Source organism: Colletotrichum fioriniae (genome assembly GCF_027942845.1).
Source record: "Colletotrichum fioriniae strain IMI 355084 chromosome Unknown scaffold_9, whole genome shotgun sequence".
Taxonomy (NCBI): Eukaryota; Fungi; Ascomycota; class Sordariomycetes; order Glomerellales; family Glomerellaceae; genus Colletotrichum; species Colletotrichum fioriniae.
This window is the reverse complement of record NW_027076845.1, coordinates 619247-637424: the sequence shown is the minus strand read 5'-3', so window position 1 is coordinate 637424 and position 18178 is coordinate 619247. Positions and strand designations below refer to the sequence as shown.

At 54.3% G+C, this 18178-nt stretch overlaps 2 protein-coding genes across 2 annotated transcripts; one reads left to right on the top strand and one right to left on the bottom strand.

Moving 5' to 3' along the window:
- Nucleotides 1-1214: 1214 nt before the first annotated feature.
- CGR1_2 (rRNA-processing protein cgr1) lies at nucleotides 1215-2395 on the bottom strand (the record flags this gene model as incomplete). The annotated part of the gene is made up of 2 exons (XM_053194522.2): nucleotides 1215-1708; nucleotides 1975-2395. 2 exons carry the CDS (start codon nucleotides 2393-2395, stop codon nucleotides 1215-1217), a joined length of 915 nt encoding a protein of 304 aa, XP_053048018.2.
- Nucleotides 2396-16639: 14244 nt separating this feature from the next.
- Nucleotides 16640-17569, top strand: N0V96_007632 (uncharacterized protein; the record flags this gene model as incomplete). Its single annotated transcript, XM_065758088.1, has 2 exons — nucleotides 16640-16643; nucleotides 16686-17569. The coding sequence occupies 2 exons, from the start codon at nucleotides 16640-16642 to the stop codon at nucleotides 17567-17569; spliced, it is 888 nt and encodes a 295-aa protein (XP_065613230.1).
- Nucleotides 17570-18178: the final 609 nt, after the last annotated feature.

The following is an 18178-nucleotide window of genomic DNA, read 5'->3' as shown; positions in this document are numbered from 1 at the left end:
GCGAGAGCGTAAGAGAGGGGGAAACACCCGGCCAGGCGGCGGTACCTGGTCCGCACGAGTCTTGTATGTATGTGTACATGACCCGCGACCAGCCTGCCACGTCGATGTTGCAGATGCAGCAGATAGGCGACGACAGACGACAGGTGTGGGTGTGGTGGGCGTACACAGGACCGTCAGGTTCGTTGGGTTCGGCTGGGCCTTGTTCCCCCTCCGCGGGCTACATACATGGCCTTTGCCTTTATGCATATACACTAGCGATGTCGGACGTCACTAGCTGCACCTCTTCCCTCTCTGCTGTCATACGTCCCACGATGGAATGCAATGGGGTATGACCAGTAAGGCATGCAGTGCAAACGCAGCAAGGAGCTGAGACTTTGCGAGAAGCATTGGTGCCCAAAAGCAAAAAGAAAAAGAAGAAAAAAAAGCCCGTTGCATCTCCCCTGCTTCTTCCCACCCTCCGTATATGGATGGACCTGAACGGTGTAAAAGTGAGGCGAACCTGCTGCATGCTGCAGTTCTATATACAATACGGAGTGCATATCACCAAGTCGATTGGCAACAAACGTGAGTCAAAGGGCTCGTTCCCAGGCAAACCGCCAAAAGATATTATCGTGAAGCGCAAGAAGCGCAGGTTGGACAGGGTGATGAGGCCTCGGACCCGGTGTCACCGAACAACGCATTCTGCTTCCAGTCCCAATGAAGCTATCGTCGTCCACGTCCGTGAGAAACCTGGCCATTGAAATGTCACGATAGCAAGGTAGTATGGTTCTTTAGCAATCGATAGCGAGACGCGGTAAGCACGGCGACAAAGAGAGGGAGGCCGGGAGAGAAAGAGCGGTGTCGTATGCTTCATTGTCGTCATCAACGCATCCCACTATCACCCTCTTGCCTACCTAGTTTCCTTTGGAGTACGGACTCAGAAGCCCCGGCCATCCATTCATCCAGCCCCCCTCAAGTATCGTAGCTCGTGTTCCATCGTGAGGATATCGTGAAGGCCGCGCTCCGTATTTGATGCAGCTACGTGACACATGCCCCCATGCTCATCAGACCCCATCTGTGAAGATCGCGGCCATGGACCCGTGAAACAAGACCACGACCACAACCAAGATACGCGCTACTTTACCAAGAACCCATGTTGAACCCTCAATCCGAAGCCCGGATCCATCCCTTTCCCCCGGCCCGGGGAACAAACCACCCCCCATCAGAGCTTAAACTCAAACGGCTCCAGACCCCTGGCGCCAACATCGACGCGGAACAACGCGCCCCCCAAGCTCCCTCTGCTCCTCCGTCCCCTCGTCCTCGCCAAGCTGCGCCGTCGTGATGAAGAGCTCGGTCCCGACGAACTGCACGCAGCTCGTCGCCAGCGTCGGCACGCGCACCTCGCCAAGGAGCTGGCCCTGGGGCGAGATCTTGAGCACGCGACCCTCGCCGTAGACGGCGTGCCACAGGTTGCCCTCCGTGTCGACACGGAAGCCGTCGGGCTCGCCCTTGCCGTCGTGGGTGTAGAAGACGCGCTTGTTGGAGAGCGCGCCGTCGTCGGCAGCGGCGGCGGGGGCGGGGGCGTAGTCCCACGCGTAGACTTTGCGGTCGGTGGAGTGCGTAAAGTACATTGTCTTGTTGTCCGGGGACCATCCCACCGAGTTGGGGATCAGGATGTCCTGGAGGACTTGCTCGTTGCCCGACTTTCCGTCGAAGCGGTGCAGTGCGCCTAAGGGGGAAGGGGGTCGGTGACCCCGATGAGTGAGCTCATGTTCCTTCTACAAGGGGGGTTTTTTTTTTCCCCTGGTGCATGTTGGTTCTCCGGGAGTGCGCTTGCGGTGAAGAGGTTTGTGTTGTCATGACGACGGGGGGGGGCTGTGAGGTGAGTGAGAGATGCGGTGTCGTGAGTTTTGAGTGACAAGGGTTCATGCCATGTCATGGATGACTGAGAGAGAGAAACGAACCCCGCCGAATGAGAGAATATCCGTAACATACCTTCAACCTGAAAATCACCCAGTCCGAAATCCGTCATGGTACCAAGCCAAAACCGTCCGTTCGGGTCGACGGCGCCGTCGTTGGACCGCAACCTCTCATTGTGCCGGTCGTGCAGCTTGGCGACGTACTCGTACGCGCCCGACCGGACGTCGAGCACGGCGATGCCGTACTTGAGGCCGACCAGGATCTTGTCGGCCGGGTCGACCCCCTCGACGTCGGCCGTCACGCCGACGGGCACGTCGAGCTGCAGCGTCCGCAGGGACTCGGGCCCTTGGTCGAGGTTGACAAAGTGGACCCTCTTCTTCTTGATGTCGACGAAGCGGAGGACGTTGGTCGCCTTTTCGTAGTATGGTCCTTCGCCTAGGCCGCAGTGGATGTTGAGGTACGGCTTGTCGACCGTCCATGTCTGAAGAGGCGCCATTTTCTATTTGGTTGTACAGAGTGAACTTTTGCGTAGTGTCCCCCGCAAAACTCGATGTAGAGAGACTTTGGGTTTTGGTCAGATTATCACTCTGTCCTATACTTGATAGTACTGGAGACTCAAGCGTGAGGGATTTCGCGATGAGGAGGTTTAAGCTATATCCTTGTACAGATAGTAAACCCGGGAATGCTGTCTGCGAAAATGAGTCGTTTCGCTCAACAATTACCCGAAGGAAACCCGACAGCACCACGGTCTTTTCTCGGTTCGGTTCGTCACTCCGCAGACGCTCCGCCCGGATGAGAAGAAAGCGTCTTTTTCTTGAGAGGTAGGAGATGCAGACGTCACGGCAGCATCAGCGGAGTCACTCCATTAGCAACTCTGCAAAGAGCCAGCTTTTAATCATGACATCGCGCTGGTGATATATCCGGCCATTCCACTTGGAATTTTGTTATCTGGCCTTTTCCGCCGGGATGAAGCATCTGGCTCACTCCCAAGAAGAACCACGGAGCCACCGCGTTCGCATTTCCCGAATAGTCGAGTGAATACGCGGAAGACGGGCCGCCTAGCCTCAGTCCCACGATTTTTTGTGTTTTGCAGAAGGAACACAAGATCCGTCAACGTACACAAATACACACACGCAACACACGCACCCACTTGAACTGAAGAAAGGATAATCACCCCAGGTCGAAAGGTTTGCCCATCTCGAGGCCTCCAACAATAAACTGAAAATGGGAGACGGAATCTCCCGTGTTGAAGCAAATGGAAGCCTAAAGTAACCTAGGAAATTTCCGGAAAGAGAGAAAAGAAGCCAAAAGAAATAAGATGCAAAAAAAAAACGGACAAGGGTAAGAAATGTTTCAATAAAACTCCAAAGAAAATTTGACCGGCAGATCTCAGCAGAAAATCTCCTGATGCAACTCATCATTGCCAAGTGGGCAGAAAACAAACAAACAAAAAATAGCCAAGGAGCGAGCGACGCTTGTCAACCCTGTATCTGTAGATTATTCGCTTGCGGATGGATGATCGTCGCCCGCCGAGGACGATCTCGTTGGCTTGGAACTTTGTGTCACGTCTTTCGTAGTTTTGTGACTTCGTACGCAGGGCAACTTCATGATAAAACCAACAGTCGCGCCATGGCAAAGAAATTCATTAGCAAAAAGAAACCCCTGCACCAACAGAGTTATGACCGGTGTTAGATTAGCAAGGCTAAGGATTGCTGTTGATTAAAGACGAAATGTTTGCTTACAGGCCTCGCCAACACCCAGTTCCGGGGGCCCGGGGAAGCATTGGATGCATGTTCCGGGACGGCGGTGCCGCGGAAACAAACTTGTGGTGAGTGAGATGTGCCAGATCCTCCGCGCGCCCGTGGGTGGCCCTGGCCCGTCGCGACCGAAAGTTGAGTGAGTGAACTGTGCGCCTGTGGGTGAGTAAGTGAGCCGAGGGCCGCCTGTCTGGTCGCGCCCCCAAACGCGGTTTCGTCACTTGTGCGAGTAGAGTGAATGTCTCTCGCGGTTTTGGGGGGGGGGTTTTCTTCTTTCCATCCGAACGTTGGTCCCAAGAAATGTTTGCAAACAAGCCGTTCACTTCACGTGCCGAAACAAACCTGCGCGTAATGGTTTCCCCTTCTTCTTTAACTCCTCGGGCTTGGCTACGAGCCTCTAACTTCATCTTGGCTCCGTTGCGAACCCCTCCAGAGGAGGTCAAAGCAGCTTGTATCTGTCACGTCTGTCAAGCGAACCCGCCACGCTCATGGAAGATTGAAGGAACAAATGGAAGTTTACCAACGCGAGAGAAGGAAACAAAAAAGATGGGCCGCCCGCTCCGGGAAATATTTGAATAATACGAAGAACTGAGAGGGGAATATTAGGATATCGTCCAGGTTTTCCGTAAGAATACAGTGGTACCGCACCCTGGAGGTGCGAGGGCACTTGAGCCTTGAGGTGAGGAGTTCATGGGCCAGTCCAGGCCAGCAAGTTTCCATTATCCATGGGGTATCCGTTCATGTAGGTAAGTATGCTATGCAGCGCGGCCCCCCCGATTGAAATGTTCCATCATCAAGGGCTTTTTTAGGGGGTGATCAGACATCAATGATCGCCCACAACCCGGGGGTTAGCAGCGTCTCTTTTTCTTGCAAATTTCCCGAACGAGGGGTGGGTTGTAACGAGGGCTCGTTCACGGTTCACGGGGAGGGATCTCGCGCTCCCATGAATCGTGCAGCTGTTCGTTCGGGTGCAGATGCGGGTTCAGGCGGGAGTAACCAAGAACCATCGATGACATGTATATGTAGCCATACGGAAACAGTAACTGCGCGTGTCTTGTCGTCGAGATACTCTATTTATCCATACAATCGCCTGACCTTGGAGTGAGGTTGATTGGCGCCCTGGCTCCGTGAGTGATGAGCAACGTGGGAGGAAGGGTGTTCCTCGTCACGGATGCCTCCAGAGTCGTATCGGTTAATAGCTCCGTCGCCCTGTCGTCGCAAGCTACACCAGTGACAGTGACGTTGGCGTTGGAGTTGCCAATGTTAATGAAATGGCGAAGCTCTTATTAGGCGCGCATCACTCATACAGCCAAGCCAGCCAGCCAGCCAGCCCCCCCAAGCAGGCTTCAACAAACCCAAGCAAGCACCTTGCCTCTTTTCTCACCCCCAAACGGCTTGCTGCATAACGAGCAGCAACCTGCACGAAGCGGGCAGAAGGGTCACCCGCTGGTCAAAAAGCCGGTGTCGTTGATCATCACGCGCGTCTGTGCCTCTCTCTTTCTCTCTCGCGTTACCTATCGACGACTTCCGTTTCCGAGGTTGGTCTGGTCTGTCCAGCAAAGCCAGCCAGCCGGGCCAGGGGGTGGGTTACGGAGTACGGCGCGCGAAGAGGTCGAAGTCGGTTGAGACTGAGAGAGAGAAAGAGTTGGGCGCATGAACCGCGGCCCGTGTGAAGCAACCGTTTATTAGTTGCAGCTGCAAGACGCATGCCATCCTCACATCACGTATTATCCGCTTTCCGCTTCCGCTTCCCCCCCTCCCCTACCTTACCTTACCTTACTTCGCCGTGCCTACCCGCCCTGCCTTGTGCCATCACATACCTAACTTTCTTCGTCAGGGTAGCATTCTCTTTCTCTCTTTTTTGGCCCCCCCCCCTTGCTTGCTAAGGGGGTGAATGAAGAATGACTGAGGAGATAGAGGATTGGATGCGTGTGTACCTAGCTGTCCCCTCAACTCATTTGCCAGTTGGCGAGATTTGAGACGGCATCGATCGTCTTTGGCCCGGGCAGCACATCCACAACGATCGCCGGCGCACCCCAAAAGTATCACCTTTCAAATCTCTTCTTCCTTCTTTCGTGCGTGCGTCTGCGGCCCTGCCAGGGAGCCAAAGAAAAAGAAGAAGAAGAAGAGAGCCGTCACAGCACTAACGATACCGCGCCAATTCGCGCGAGTGGACGGTTCGGTTCTATTGGGTGTGCGCTGCTGCTGACTAGTTTGGAAAACCAAATTGCTAGGGACGGGCCGGACAGTGAAGACGGGCAGGGAACAGGCATTCAATCCTCTCTTTTTTTGAACGCGCGCTGTGTGTTATTAGATGTGACCTGTCGATGTCGAACGAAATCCTACCATCGTACATGCTTCTTGGTGGCTTGGACGAAGGGGTTAAACCTGGCAAAGCGACGGGGAGCTACCAGGCTCTGGAGTTAGTCTTGTAGAGCACCGAACTTGTTCGTGTTCTGAAGCATCCAGCGACACACTTACATGCCGCTTGGAAGCTCTGAATGGTGGCGGAATGCAGCTTTCGGCTATCAACAGCATGCCAGTGTAATATCTGCCCAGCAACCGAAGCAATATATACCACCTTACATGCGCTCTGGCCCGGCTGGGTTCAGGCGTTGACGGCAGTTGATCATCGCAGTTAACGATGCTCCCCATTCCTGTCGTCGCTGCAGATGTCTCACTTGTCTCATCATTATCAACCGTGAGCTTCGGCCCTTCGGTGGGGGTTCATCTCGCAACTTCCCACGACGCAATGTTAAAATTTGGGCGCGTGATTGATATTATTGCGTCTCCCACATTCGCCGGAGCCCCCTCTCTGAGTCTTAGGCTCTTTTAGCCCAGGACCCCGAATTGGTCGAAACTTTGTGAAGACTAACACGGAACGAAACGTAGCGCCGTCAAAGACCGCCAAACTCTTCTGTCTTAGCTATTTCAAAGGGGTTGGTTGGAACAGACGGGCCCTGATAAACTTTGGAGGTTTGCTGGGGGCAGCTGTCTTGGTACCAATTGGATCGATTTGCTAACCGTCAAACACATCGCCGTCCTCGCATCCACTCCGAATAACGGAGCTTTTGATCGGTGATGTACATTAGTAGTATCCGTCAAGGCGTCCTGTGTGATGCCATCTTATCAAGGGCATAACAATAGACTCTGTCCCCTCTTTTTTGCCCAGAGTCTGCAATTATGCCGCAACCTACTTACCCAGCACGGTGCTTGTTTCGCGTCGGCTCCGGAAGCGACGAGTGTAAATGAAAGCTTGAAAACCAGGGGAATGCCTCCAAGTAGCATGACCATGTCCCCAGTTCGACGTTACATCCGCTCGAGTTCATACTCCCTGTGAATGTCGCGAACAAGGTCCGATGAGATGAGCGTTGCCCGTTCGTCTCGAATCAAGGAGGCACACTATTCCAGACTCGACGTTGCTTCCCTTGGCTCTGGCACTTTGCGGGCTGGAAGCTCTTTGAAGGGATATCCATGTCCGCGGTCTCGAGACATGACATTGCAGAAGTTGATCAAATTTGAGCCTCGCAACGGGGTGTGAAGCCAATCTTGCGGCGAGACAGGGTATGGTTCCTCTTTAGCCCTGATATGCGCCTGCGCAGTCTCCATATTGCAATGTACTGCACTGCCTCTCATCCATGATCTCATTCCAGTCACAGAAGCCGCTGTCGCCAAATCACCGATGTAAGTCTGGTGTGACGCATCACACAGGTCGTGGTTGGCTCTGGACATTCGATACTCATTCTCGTCACGGAAAGCTCGGGGAGCTTCGCGGTAAGATACGCGCGCGTAGCTCGCGGTAAGACCGGGAACAGGTTTGCGCTGGTCTCGTTGTCGCAATAACCCTCGTTCATCAGACGTGTGCTGCAACTTCTGTAACCCAAACCAAGTATATGTACTCCATACACTCAGTCTGCATAAGCCAGGTCCCTCGCGAGCGTGATTTCGTCTGGCGAGATGATCTCGCGCGCGCACACGCCCGTGTTCCACGACTAGGTTACTGGTAGACTGGTAGGGGTGCATCGCGTGCCAGATTCCAGAAGCTGGGATTAGACAGGGCAGAGCCGAAAGAACATGCCGGATTGCGTACCAGCACAGCATCGTTGTTTTTCGCGGAAGCGCGAAATATCCCGGAAAGGCTAAGACAGTGGTATAATTGCGGCTATCCACTCGTTTGGAAAGACTCATTTGGTGAGGCGGGTTAGTGAGTTTGCTGGCGGCGGGAGGCAACCGCCCTCCTTGCGATGATTCGCACCAAGCAGCATGGTACTCTTCTCGCGGGCTGGCTGGACTCTTGTTCATCAGCTACGTTGGCCTGCTAGTCTATCCTGGTGTCTAAGCCTCTGAAGTATTCGTAGGCGGTAGGTCAGGTATTCGTAGCTCAGTGTGTGTGTCGTGTCGTCTCATCTGGAACGAGACCAAGGTACCTCTGTACTCGGCCTGTCCCTGAACACCTTACCGTAGGCGATAGACAGAGGTGTCAGGGGCCGCATATTGGGCCGCAGATGGCACTTCCTTCTGGGGCCTTGCATACAGCTCATGCAGGTGGTCATGGTGCATGTATCCGTACAACGACACGTCCCGCGGGTGGTGCTGTGCGTCGCTGGGGGCCAAGGATCTGATATCATCTGTCGCGTTGGTAGGGTTGGCAACCGCGGGCGTGATATCATGACTGACTTGCGCCGACCAACGCCTGCACGACAACCAATAACCTTCACCGCCCAGCTGCGAAAGCTATTGGAGCCTCTCGTTGTCTTCTAGCCATCTATGAACTCAATACTCGAGGCTCATTTGGCTTGGCTGCCAGAAGAGAAGGCCTGATAGTGGGCCTCGCAAAAGAAACCAAAAAAGAAAAGCCGATGTGAAGAATGAGCTCCTCCCCAGAGAGAAAATTAAACGATAATACGAAGAAGAAATGAGACACCATGAAAAGGCGTGGGTGGGAGACCATTGAGTGTGGAGAGAGAACAAATGGAGGGTGAGATGGAGGGTCTTCCCAGTGAATCTCAATTCCCCCATCCAGGATCCTCTTACCTACATAGTCCCTCCGCTTCCCATGCCGCCGCAAGTGACCGTGTGACGGGCAGCTGGAGCAGAAGCAGAAGCCTGTGCCCGGTGGCCGGTCATAGTCGGTGTCGGCTCACTGGGGCCATCTTGGGAGCGTGGGAGCATGCGAGGGGGGAGCCTTGCCGTCAAGGATGGTTGGTTATTTCAGTTCGTAGGGTTGCTTGCAGGGAATATTACATCGAAATCGATAGTGGTGTGGGGAAGCTTTTTGCAGCGAAGAAGCAAACGAAACAATGGAGGCAGGTTTGACAATGAATGCACAATGGAATGCTGAGAAAGAATGCGAGGGAGAGATAGGACCAAAAGTAACAAAGGCGATGATTGTAGCCTCTTTGGAACTAGGCATGTCTCGTCCATCCTCCAACATTGAACAACGGAATAAGCCAGCTGCTGAAGTTGGATCAGCGCCCTCCCCCCCCCTTCGGACTCGATGCAGATTTGTTTGGCCATGATGAGGTCGCCAGTGATACGTTACCAATGGAAGCATCCCGTCCATGGTGGGCTGAGATGCACGCAAGATGTGGCCATCTCTTCTGGTGACCCGCTCTTGCGGCGTGTGTTCGCTGCCATGTCCCAACGAGGCTTTTTGTCCGGCATCGATCCAGAAGCAGCGACCGTGGCCGCGCGTGAATGGTGTTCCAGGAGGCCGGGAGGCAGGGCTTGCATGACATGGCACGGCATGGCCTGGACGAGGATCCTAAGATGCAGCGGGCGGGATCAGGAGAAGGTGGTGAGCATCGCATCCTTGGCCATGGTCAACCTGCCAGGAGTGCCAGGAAGTTCATCCATCCAACCCACCCGACACTCGATGTGATGCGCGCAATATGTTTCCACGAAGCGGATGCAGCATGCGTCCTAGTGTGGATCTAAACAGACCATCGGTCTGCTAGCTTGCATGTTATGGGGGTTAAACTTTGCACGTCAACTGACCGCCTTGAACGACCGTGGAATGGATTTGCCTGTATCTGTAGGGCTAGCATGCAATCGTCAGTTGGGGAGGTTGTTGGAGCTTGCGGGATTCACCTCAAGAGGGGCAGATACACGAGATGTGCGACTCAGGTCCCTGTTTTGAGAAGCTCCAGAATCCAGACAAAAGTCCAGTGACTATGAAACTCTGTAGGTACTACTAACCTTGGGGCCGGACCATTGGTCACCTTCTTGCAGTCCGCGCAATGTTCCAATGAGACATGGCGGGAATAAGACGCTGCGGGCGTGTCGGGCAGCAGTGAACGACAAGTTGGATAAGTGAGAACGAAGCAGAGGCAGAAGCGTGTTTGTATCCGTTCAAGCGCCAACTGCATTGCTGTGCTGTCATGGAAGAGTTGTCGGTGCATGAGAAAGAAAGCGGTCATGGTCTCCTCAACACATTGTGTATTGCATAGACAGACATACACCGCACTCCGTAGACGTATGTTTCCATAGTGCTTGAATCGTAGAGCCGGCTTAGAATGTGAATATGACAGGTCGGAATTCGAAGAGCGTGAGACAGAAGGGCCTTCCGGATCAAGATCGCCGCAGTGGACCGGAGAGAAAAAGTATCCATAGCGTCTGGGAGTTGTGTTCGTCCGCTGTCTGCGGGAGGAATGAATGAGACGAGATCGACTTTGACGAGTCCTTGTCGTCTTCTCGAAAAGACGGTGACGGTGACGTTAGAGCAAGCCAGGGCTAGGTTCCGTCTTCCGCGAGAGAAAATGAGGAGCCAAAACGTGTCCAAGGTGCAGCTGGGATGGCATGGGCTAGGAGGGCAGGGATAAGCGGTAGGCATGCCAGCCCAGCTGCCCAGGACCCAGGAAAACCTACTCCAGCGGTGGAGAGGGAAGGCAGACAAGAACGACGGCGAGGGGGTGGTTCCGTTGAGGATACCTTCAGCAAGCGCGGACCAGGAAAGCCCCAGGATGAGGATGGTTGTGGTTGTGCAGGCGTGATGTGTCAGGGAACAGGGGAGAAGGAGGAATATGGATACGCCATGGGTGCCCAATATCCAGATGGTTCAAGTGCAAGTGCTATGTGGTTTGCTTGCTTGCTTTATTGTGCTGTGCTGTGCATCGCGTCACATCACGCAGTGCATGACTGGACTGGTTTGGGCCGTCTTGCAATGAAGGGTTATCAAAGGTGGTGTTGAACAACTCAGAATCGTCTCAGATAGTTGGACTCATAGTAACCGTAGGGCAATAGGTAGCAGCCAGTTGAGTAGTTAAGCATCGGATGCCTTTTTGAGACAATATGAGTGAAGCTTGAGACATTCAACGATAGACTCACAGCTTCTTTTGTCTAGGGCTCAGATACTCGGAGAAACTCAGAGTGGGTGTGAATACTTTTCGAGAAGACATGAGAGGAGTCGAGACGTGGAAGCTACTGCGTAGTTGCAACACAAGCGGGCGGGGTGAAAAAGAGATGAGAGTGATGTGATTAATGAGCGGGGGAGAGGGGAACTAGACAGAGAACGACAGGGAGAGAAGCAGAGAAAGAAAAAAAACAAAATGAAAAGATGAAAAGCCAATTTTGGTTGTCATCGACGATGAAGGAACGCTGCGGAATTGGACTGACTGTCAAGAGTCAACAGCCAGGCTCATGCTCAGGCATCGGCTCAGTCTTGAGTCTCAATTAACTCATTACTATCACCCAGGCTGGTTCGATTCGATTCGTGCTTTGCACAATGAAGCGATGAATGTCGTCCGTTCCTTTACCTTCCGCCCCCAAATCCAATTACCACCTTCATCCCAGCTTGCCCTACGTCGTGATGCTTGCATGTTTGCCTGGTGGTCCCTCGCAAGGAAATTCCGTCATCAAATAGACTTCCTTACCCACGGCTAGCATGCTCCTCATTATCCATCTTGCGCAAGAAAAGACACAAACACTCGTCGACACCACCTGAGTCGTCCCCTCCCCTCCTAAAGCTCGGCCCAGGAGCGGAGTTTGTCGCCTGTCTGCCCAAGCCGTCGGAAGGTCAGGGTCCAAGAACGCATGACATCCAATCGAGAGCGAGGTCAATCCAGTCTTCTTTTCGCTTGGAGGGATGGAAGGGGAGTAGGTGGCGTATACAGTATCCGTACGATACACAAGTTGAGTTTCTGGCAATTAGACTCTGCTGAGAGTCTGGCTGGCGCGCAGGTTCCAGATACACACCGTCGAAGCCATTCGTCCCTCTACCCCCTTCTCTTCCAAGCTCCAGCCTCCCCTTTCCCGCGTTGCGGCTTGCCCCAGATTCCGAACGATACGCTGCCTACCGAACTCTAAAGCGCCGGAGGGTTGTCGCCATCGGCAGCAAGCCGGATCTCGCCTCGGAAGTAGCATCGTGCTGCCGGTGGGCGCTACGCTACCGTGTGCTAATGCTTTGACGTATCTGTACGGATAAGGTAGAGACATGTCCGGGGGAGGGAGACATGTCTCGACGACGAGGTCTAAAGCAGCCCACTTCTGTTCAGGACATTCAGGTGAGTTGGGTCACGATGAACCGTAGCCGTCCAGACTTGAGAGTAGCTACTGGCACACTACTGTGTAGATTACCAGAGCCTAGAGTAAATTGAGCACCATGCCCATGGAGTGTGCACTCCAAGTGCCTGGCACCGTTCGTGTCTCCCCTGCAACTCGCAGAAACATGCCGATGGGTGCGCAAGCCTCAGGGTGCGCTAGGCTGAGGAACTTGGTCGGGAACCACGCTGCATGTACCGGTACGCCCAAAAGAAGAGGGCCGCGACTTACATCATTCCGCATCTGCCGTACCGGCTGCTACCCATCTCCTGGTCCAGCTCCGCTATTGTTTCTTCTTGAATCTTGCCTAGCTCTGGTTTCGTCGTCCTTTCCCCTTGTGGTTTACGGTGTAATGTCGTCCAACCCAAGTCACGGCAGTAATTAATACTCAGTATTCCGTATACGTACTGTCAAAATGAGTTGCGGCCTTAGTCACGTCTGGATAACTCGACATCGTCGTGGGTTGCCATGGACCGTACATACGTACTCCGTATCGATCACCTCTCTCTCTTTCCGCTTCAGCCCAACCTTCATACACCCTGGACACCGCCGTGAAGCAACGGAACATTAGAGTATCGCGTATCCGTCACCGACATGCGTTCCATCGGATCCCGCCGGTGGGAGAACCTGCAGTGCTGCACTACGAGTCATCGACTGACCAGCCTCTACTTCACCTCGAACACGCACACACATACACCCACACAAACAAACATCTGGGTTGGGTATCTCATCTCGAACCCCAAGCCCAGCTGTTTCCTCTCCGTATTACAATCACGCGCTCGAGAGTGCTCTCCTTCTCGTTAGGTGTACAGATGCCAGAACCCTTGCTGCACGAGACAATGGCGCAGAGTTGTGGCTCAAAGTTTCCGTGTCTTCCTTTCTTGGCCACTCATGCGAATCAGTGCAGCTTTATTTCCGCCCCAGACGGGCATTCCAAACGTCACCGTTGATCAGATGGATTCCAATCATAGACATCCATATGGCCCGCCGTTGCGCTAGCCCAGCTGGCCCCCATTCTTCACTATCCGGCTTGCCGATTCGATATTAGCCCATAGGCTTGTAAATCGACTTTCCTAAAGGCTAAACCGCCACACACCGAGTGCGGATTTCGCTGACTACCTGGATCCCGGGGGGCTATAAGCTGCGCATCTAGGCACACACTGAAGCAAACCAGAACCGACGGACCGTCCGGGACCTTACAAGATCTGGATGCGACCAGGTGCTCCAATGCCTACGGAGACTATACATCACCTGGATGCTCTGTGCTCCGCTCTGTACGGATTATATAGGTATAGAGTGTTACCCAAGAGACTGACGCCGAGCCGAGTGGATGTGCAGCAAAAATGGCGATCTGCTCAGCACCAAACACGCCGCGCTGGATCCTACTCGTACCGGACAGGCGGGCACTTTGGGACGAAAAGTCTTCGACGGGGATCTATGGACTTGGACGTTGGACACTACCACCACACTATTCTCTGAACAGATACGGGACACCGCACGCTACCGTCTACCTCTCCTCCGTGCCTTGCCATGCTTGACGAACCACGCTAGCCGGCTAGTTACCTAGCGTCTAAGTAGCTTCCATGAGCCTGGTCCAAGGACGTCGTCTTCACTCCCCCGTTCGACTTCTCTCGCTCCTCTCCCTTCCCCCCGGAGACCCGCGCAGGGACCCCCGAAATCCCGGCCGATTTGTATTTTTTTCTCCCTCCCACGCTCCACTGGTCGAGATGAGAGAAAGGTCCAACATCCCGCGTTTCTCCCTCAGCCTGCCAAAGTCGGTCAGAAGGGCGGTGATGAGAGGGGAAGCTCCCCGATTCTTGCATCATGCAGCGGAAGCCGTTCCTGGGGCGTAAGAGCATTCCTCTTCTCCTTTCAGACATATCTGACTGCTGCTGACAACAAACCCCAGTGCCTTAGCTGCACACACCCTCGGATGCGAATACATCTGTGCGAGAGGGAGAGAGCCAGATACGCAATGAGCATCGTGGAGTGCCAGACGTGCCACCATCCTTGCAGGTCACGGAGCTGCCCTCGACACAATAACGGTTGCGCAGCGCATCGTCATCTCGCGGCCCCTTGGGTTCATGACAAGCTGCCCAGTACGTCTCGGCCGAGCAGCCATTCTTCGCGTACTTGAAAGTTGACGCCGCCTGAGCTGAGCATTGTGAATTTGTACGGACAGCTAGCTTAAGCTAGCTAGCTGCGAAGCATCACTAACTGCTGCCCGTCATTGCTAGGAAGACCGAGGCAGCACAAGCAAGCACCATCCCAGTTTCTCGCTGCCGTTCCGGAATGGCTCTTCAGTCGAGAACATTTTGGCCCCGTGCGTTAAGCATGGCTAACCCTCCTGGAAAAAGTAATTCTGCATGGCATGTCACAAGAAGCAAAAACAAGAGGCAAACTTCCCTAGGTCCAGGTCCCAGCCAAAGGCAAGGCACGCAAGCAAGACAGAGGGAGAGGAAGAGAGAGAGAGAGACAGAGAGAGAGAGAGTCGGTACCGTCATGTCAGCAGGGGACTTGTACCGTTACTTACCTCTCGACCCGAACGAGAGCAACCGGTCGACTAAGCCCTGTCAATGTCTGAGCACCCTATGGCGCCGAGAATGGGTCTACCCCCCTGGTGTTTCCCTTGATCCCATGCCATGTACCCCGGCCAGCACATTTGCTGTCCACAACCCAACAGCTTCAACTTGTATCCAAATCCATGTCGCCGTTCATCCTCCTCTTCTCCTCCTTCTCCTCCACCACCGTGTACACCCCCATGCACGTTAAGCTCGTTGGTTCCCCGGTAAGTTGACAGGGCTCGGTCGATAAGAAGGCTATGCCGCCATAAGAGAACTACGCTAGGGCAATTCGAAAAAAAATCAAATAGACCTGGCTCCTCCCGACCTTGCCTAATAGTCTCTGTCGTGTAATGACTGGCGGTTACATTGGAACCATAGCAGCTTTGCAAGAGACTCCTAACCACTCCTTTCGATCACACTTGCTCATCTAAATCGAATACGACCTTGGTCACCAACCCACCCTGCCCGGTTATCAAAATAACACTCAGTTCACACGAGGAACACGGCTCACCGCACTACGCTGCTTCGAATATCCAGCCTAGCAACAACTCTCACTTGATTCACGTCCTGCAACGATTCTCTTCTATCAAGCAGACAGACTTAGAACACGTCAAATTGTTGGATCACTCCTGAGTTCCTGAAAAGACCAGCAAGAAAGAGACCTAGCTGTAGCAAGGAAGAAGGACGCGTTGGCTACTCACAGTGAGTCGATCCAGCCATCACCTAGTGCCTGAGGTTCTCCTCGGCCACTCATTGCCCGGGATCGAATCCAGAGTCATGAGTGGCCCCCGTTCAGCCTGCACTCATCCCACGCCATCAACACATTTAATCCTGACCATCGGCACTGCCAACCTTCAGCCAGCTTTCCAACCTCCTCCACGGCCTTTTACGGTCACCCAAGTACTTTGCACACCGAAACTTGCATCTCATCTGGAGAGCTCTTTCTTACAGTCGATAAAAGCAAAGCAGCCTACCATCACATAGAGAGGTCATTATTACGACCACCGACGCCAATCTCGACAGGCTTGCATCTACCACATCGGGCTTTAGCCAGCTCTCTGATCAGAAGATTGACTTGACTGGACGGCTTCCATTGTAGCCGTTGAACAAGTCTTTCTTACCTCCTGACCTATTCGTGATATCTAGACCTTGGGACTGTTGGCTTCGACCCAGTTAGTCCCACCAAAGCCGACAACCTGGCGATCTCAGCGGTTGTCCGATTCTCTGGACATCATCAACCCCAACGTAGCCGCGAGGCTAAGGAGGGCGAAAACGCACAGACAGATTGCCTGAATACGACTGCCCGGTATCTTGGACAAGACAACACACAAACTACCAAGCAACCTTCTCCCGGGCCGGATTCGGACTACTCCTCGGCTTCGAGTACTGGCCAGAACGGTCAATGTTCGGGCCAAAACGGCCGGGAGAGTGAAGGGGGAAAAGGTCTCGATGTCACAGAGGGGACCTGCACCTCACTCTACGACGCAATCACCACCTCGAGCTCCCTTTACTTCCCAGCAGAGTCCTCTATCTCGAGATAGTCAAGCGTTCCAAGATGTTGTCAGAACCCCTTCCGCAGCCGGCGAGAGACACTCCCATGCGCCACGGTCCTTGGGCATCCGAGGGTTGATCAACCCGTCCGAAGCGCAACAGGAAAGCTCCACTGGCGAGTCATCACAGCCTCGGCCAACTGACAGTCAGACCTCGCCGTATGGCATGCCTCCGGGGCAATATACCACGTCTAGTGATCGCCAATATGCATTCCAAGGTCGGGGACATCCTAGTTCTCAGCCCGGTACTCCAGCTGGCCACCCGACAACAACGCCGTTGGGCCACACACCATCGGAACATTCGCCCAAGAGCGGGTTTCCCTTCCCTCCCATGGGTGCTCCGAGGCAGATTCTCAGTCCTCGAGAAGTACGCGCAGCCAGCGTGAGCCAGACGAGTATGCGAGGTCCTGAGCCACAACAAACTCCCTTTTTGCCGCCCAATGCGCCGCGACTGAAGCGCCCTTATCCTGGCGAGGAGGGTCCCCAGGAAACCCTTCGTTCAGCAACCGGTCTGCCCTTCTCTGGACCACCTTCCCTAGGCCCTCCTTCGGCAGGAATGGGTCCGCTCACAACGCCGCCGCGTTCCATGTCCCAGCCCATGGTTGGGCACATGCAACCTGGCAACCCCGACCGGCCTCAACTGCCCCCTATGGCACGAGATCCTCATGGTAGACCAACGGAGTTCCATGGTCAACCAATGCTCCCTCCTGGCCAGAACTATCCCCCGCCACAGTCACCAGGCGTCCCTGTTTGGTCCACACCTGGAGCTGGAACGTCCTTATACCAAAGTCTGCGGTCAGATGTGACGAAGGCGGAGGGTGGCATGGTAGTCAGGCTACCGGGAGACGAGGGAGGCATTCTCATACCTGTGGACGTACATCAGGCGTCGAAGCAGGCAGATGAGAAGCGCCAACGGAATGCCGGGGCTTCGGCACGCTTCAGACAAAGGAAGAAGGAGAGAGACCAGGAACAGACTGCCAGTCTGCAAAAGTTGGAGCAGCGTGGACGTGACCTGGAGGCGAGAGTGCGGGAGTTGACTCGGGAGAGGGACTTTTTACCGGGACGAGCGCAACCGTCTTCGCGATGTGGTTCTTCGAACGCCTCTCAGCGACATGGCGAATGGACCTCCGAGCCCAACGTCGTCGAGAAGCGGAGGATCTATGGCGGAGACCAGCCCCATGGCGCAAGCTCCGATGCTGCCTCATCAGTCTCAGGGCTACGCATCGAGCGAGGCGTCTTCAGTGGAACGACCGACGCGTAGGCGTAGGACCGACTCGGCCCCGCCTCCAGAGTTCTCGATGCCTTCGTATGGCACTCCGATCCCTCAAGCTGGAAATCTGCCGCCCATGCAGGCTCCAGCGTATGGCATGATGCAGCAGAGACCCCCGTCTACGGCGCCGGGCGGAGAGCGACTACCACCTCTTCGGGGCATGGAGGGCCCCTATCCTGGCCAGGAATCGGGGCCGGGCGTATCTGCCGGTGGTCCCTTGTATCCCAGCTACACGCGTGTTCCTCACGAGACGGGATTCGCGAGCAGATCAGCTGGACCGCCACCACCCGGTCACCACGGGCATCACCATCATGTCCACGAGGGTGGCCCGCGGTAGAGCTGAGAACAACAGAATTATAACAGCGTACGACAGAAAAAGTGTTTATCTCTTTTTAGGCCTTTTGGAATTTCATCGACCGACCGCATTTCTCTACATCGACACTCGCTACCCAGTTTATACCCACTTCGTTTCACTGTTCGAACTCGTTCGCTCTATACTACGGATACAGATTATAATAGGAGGGAGGAGATGGCGGGTTTCCAAAAGGGGACTGTTTGATTTGGGTTTATTTTATTTTTTTGGGTTTATCTCTCAGAGAA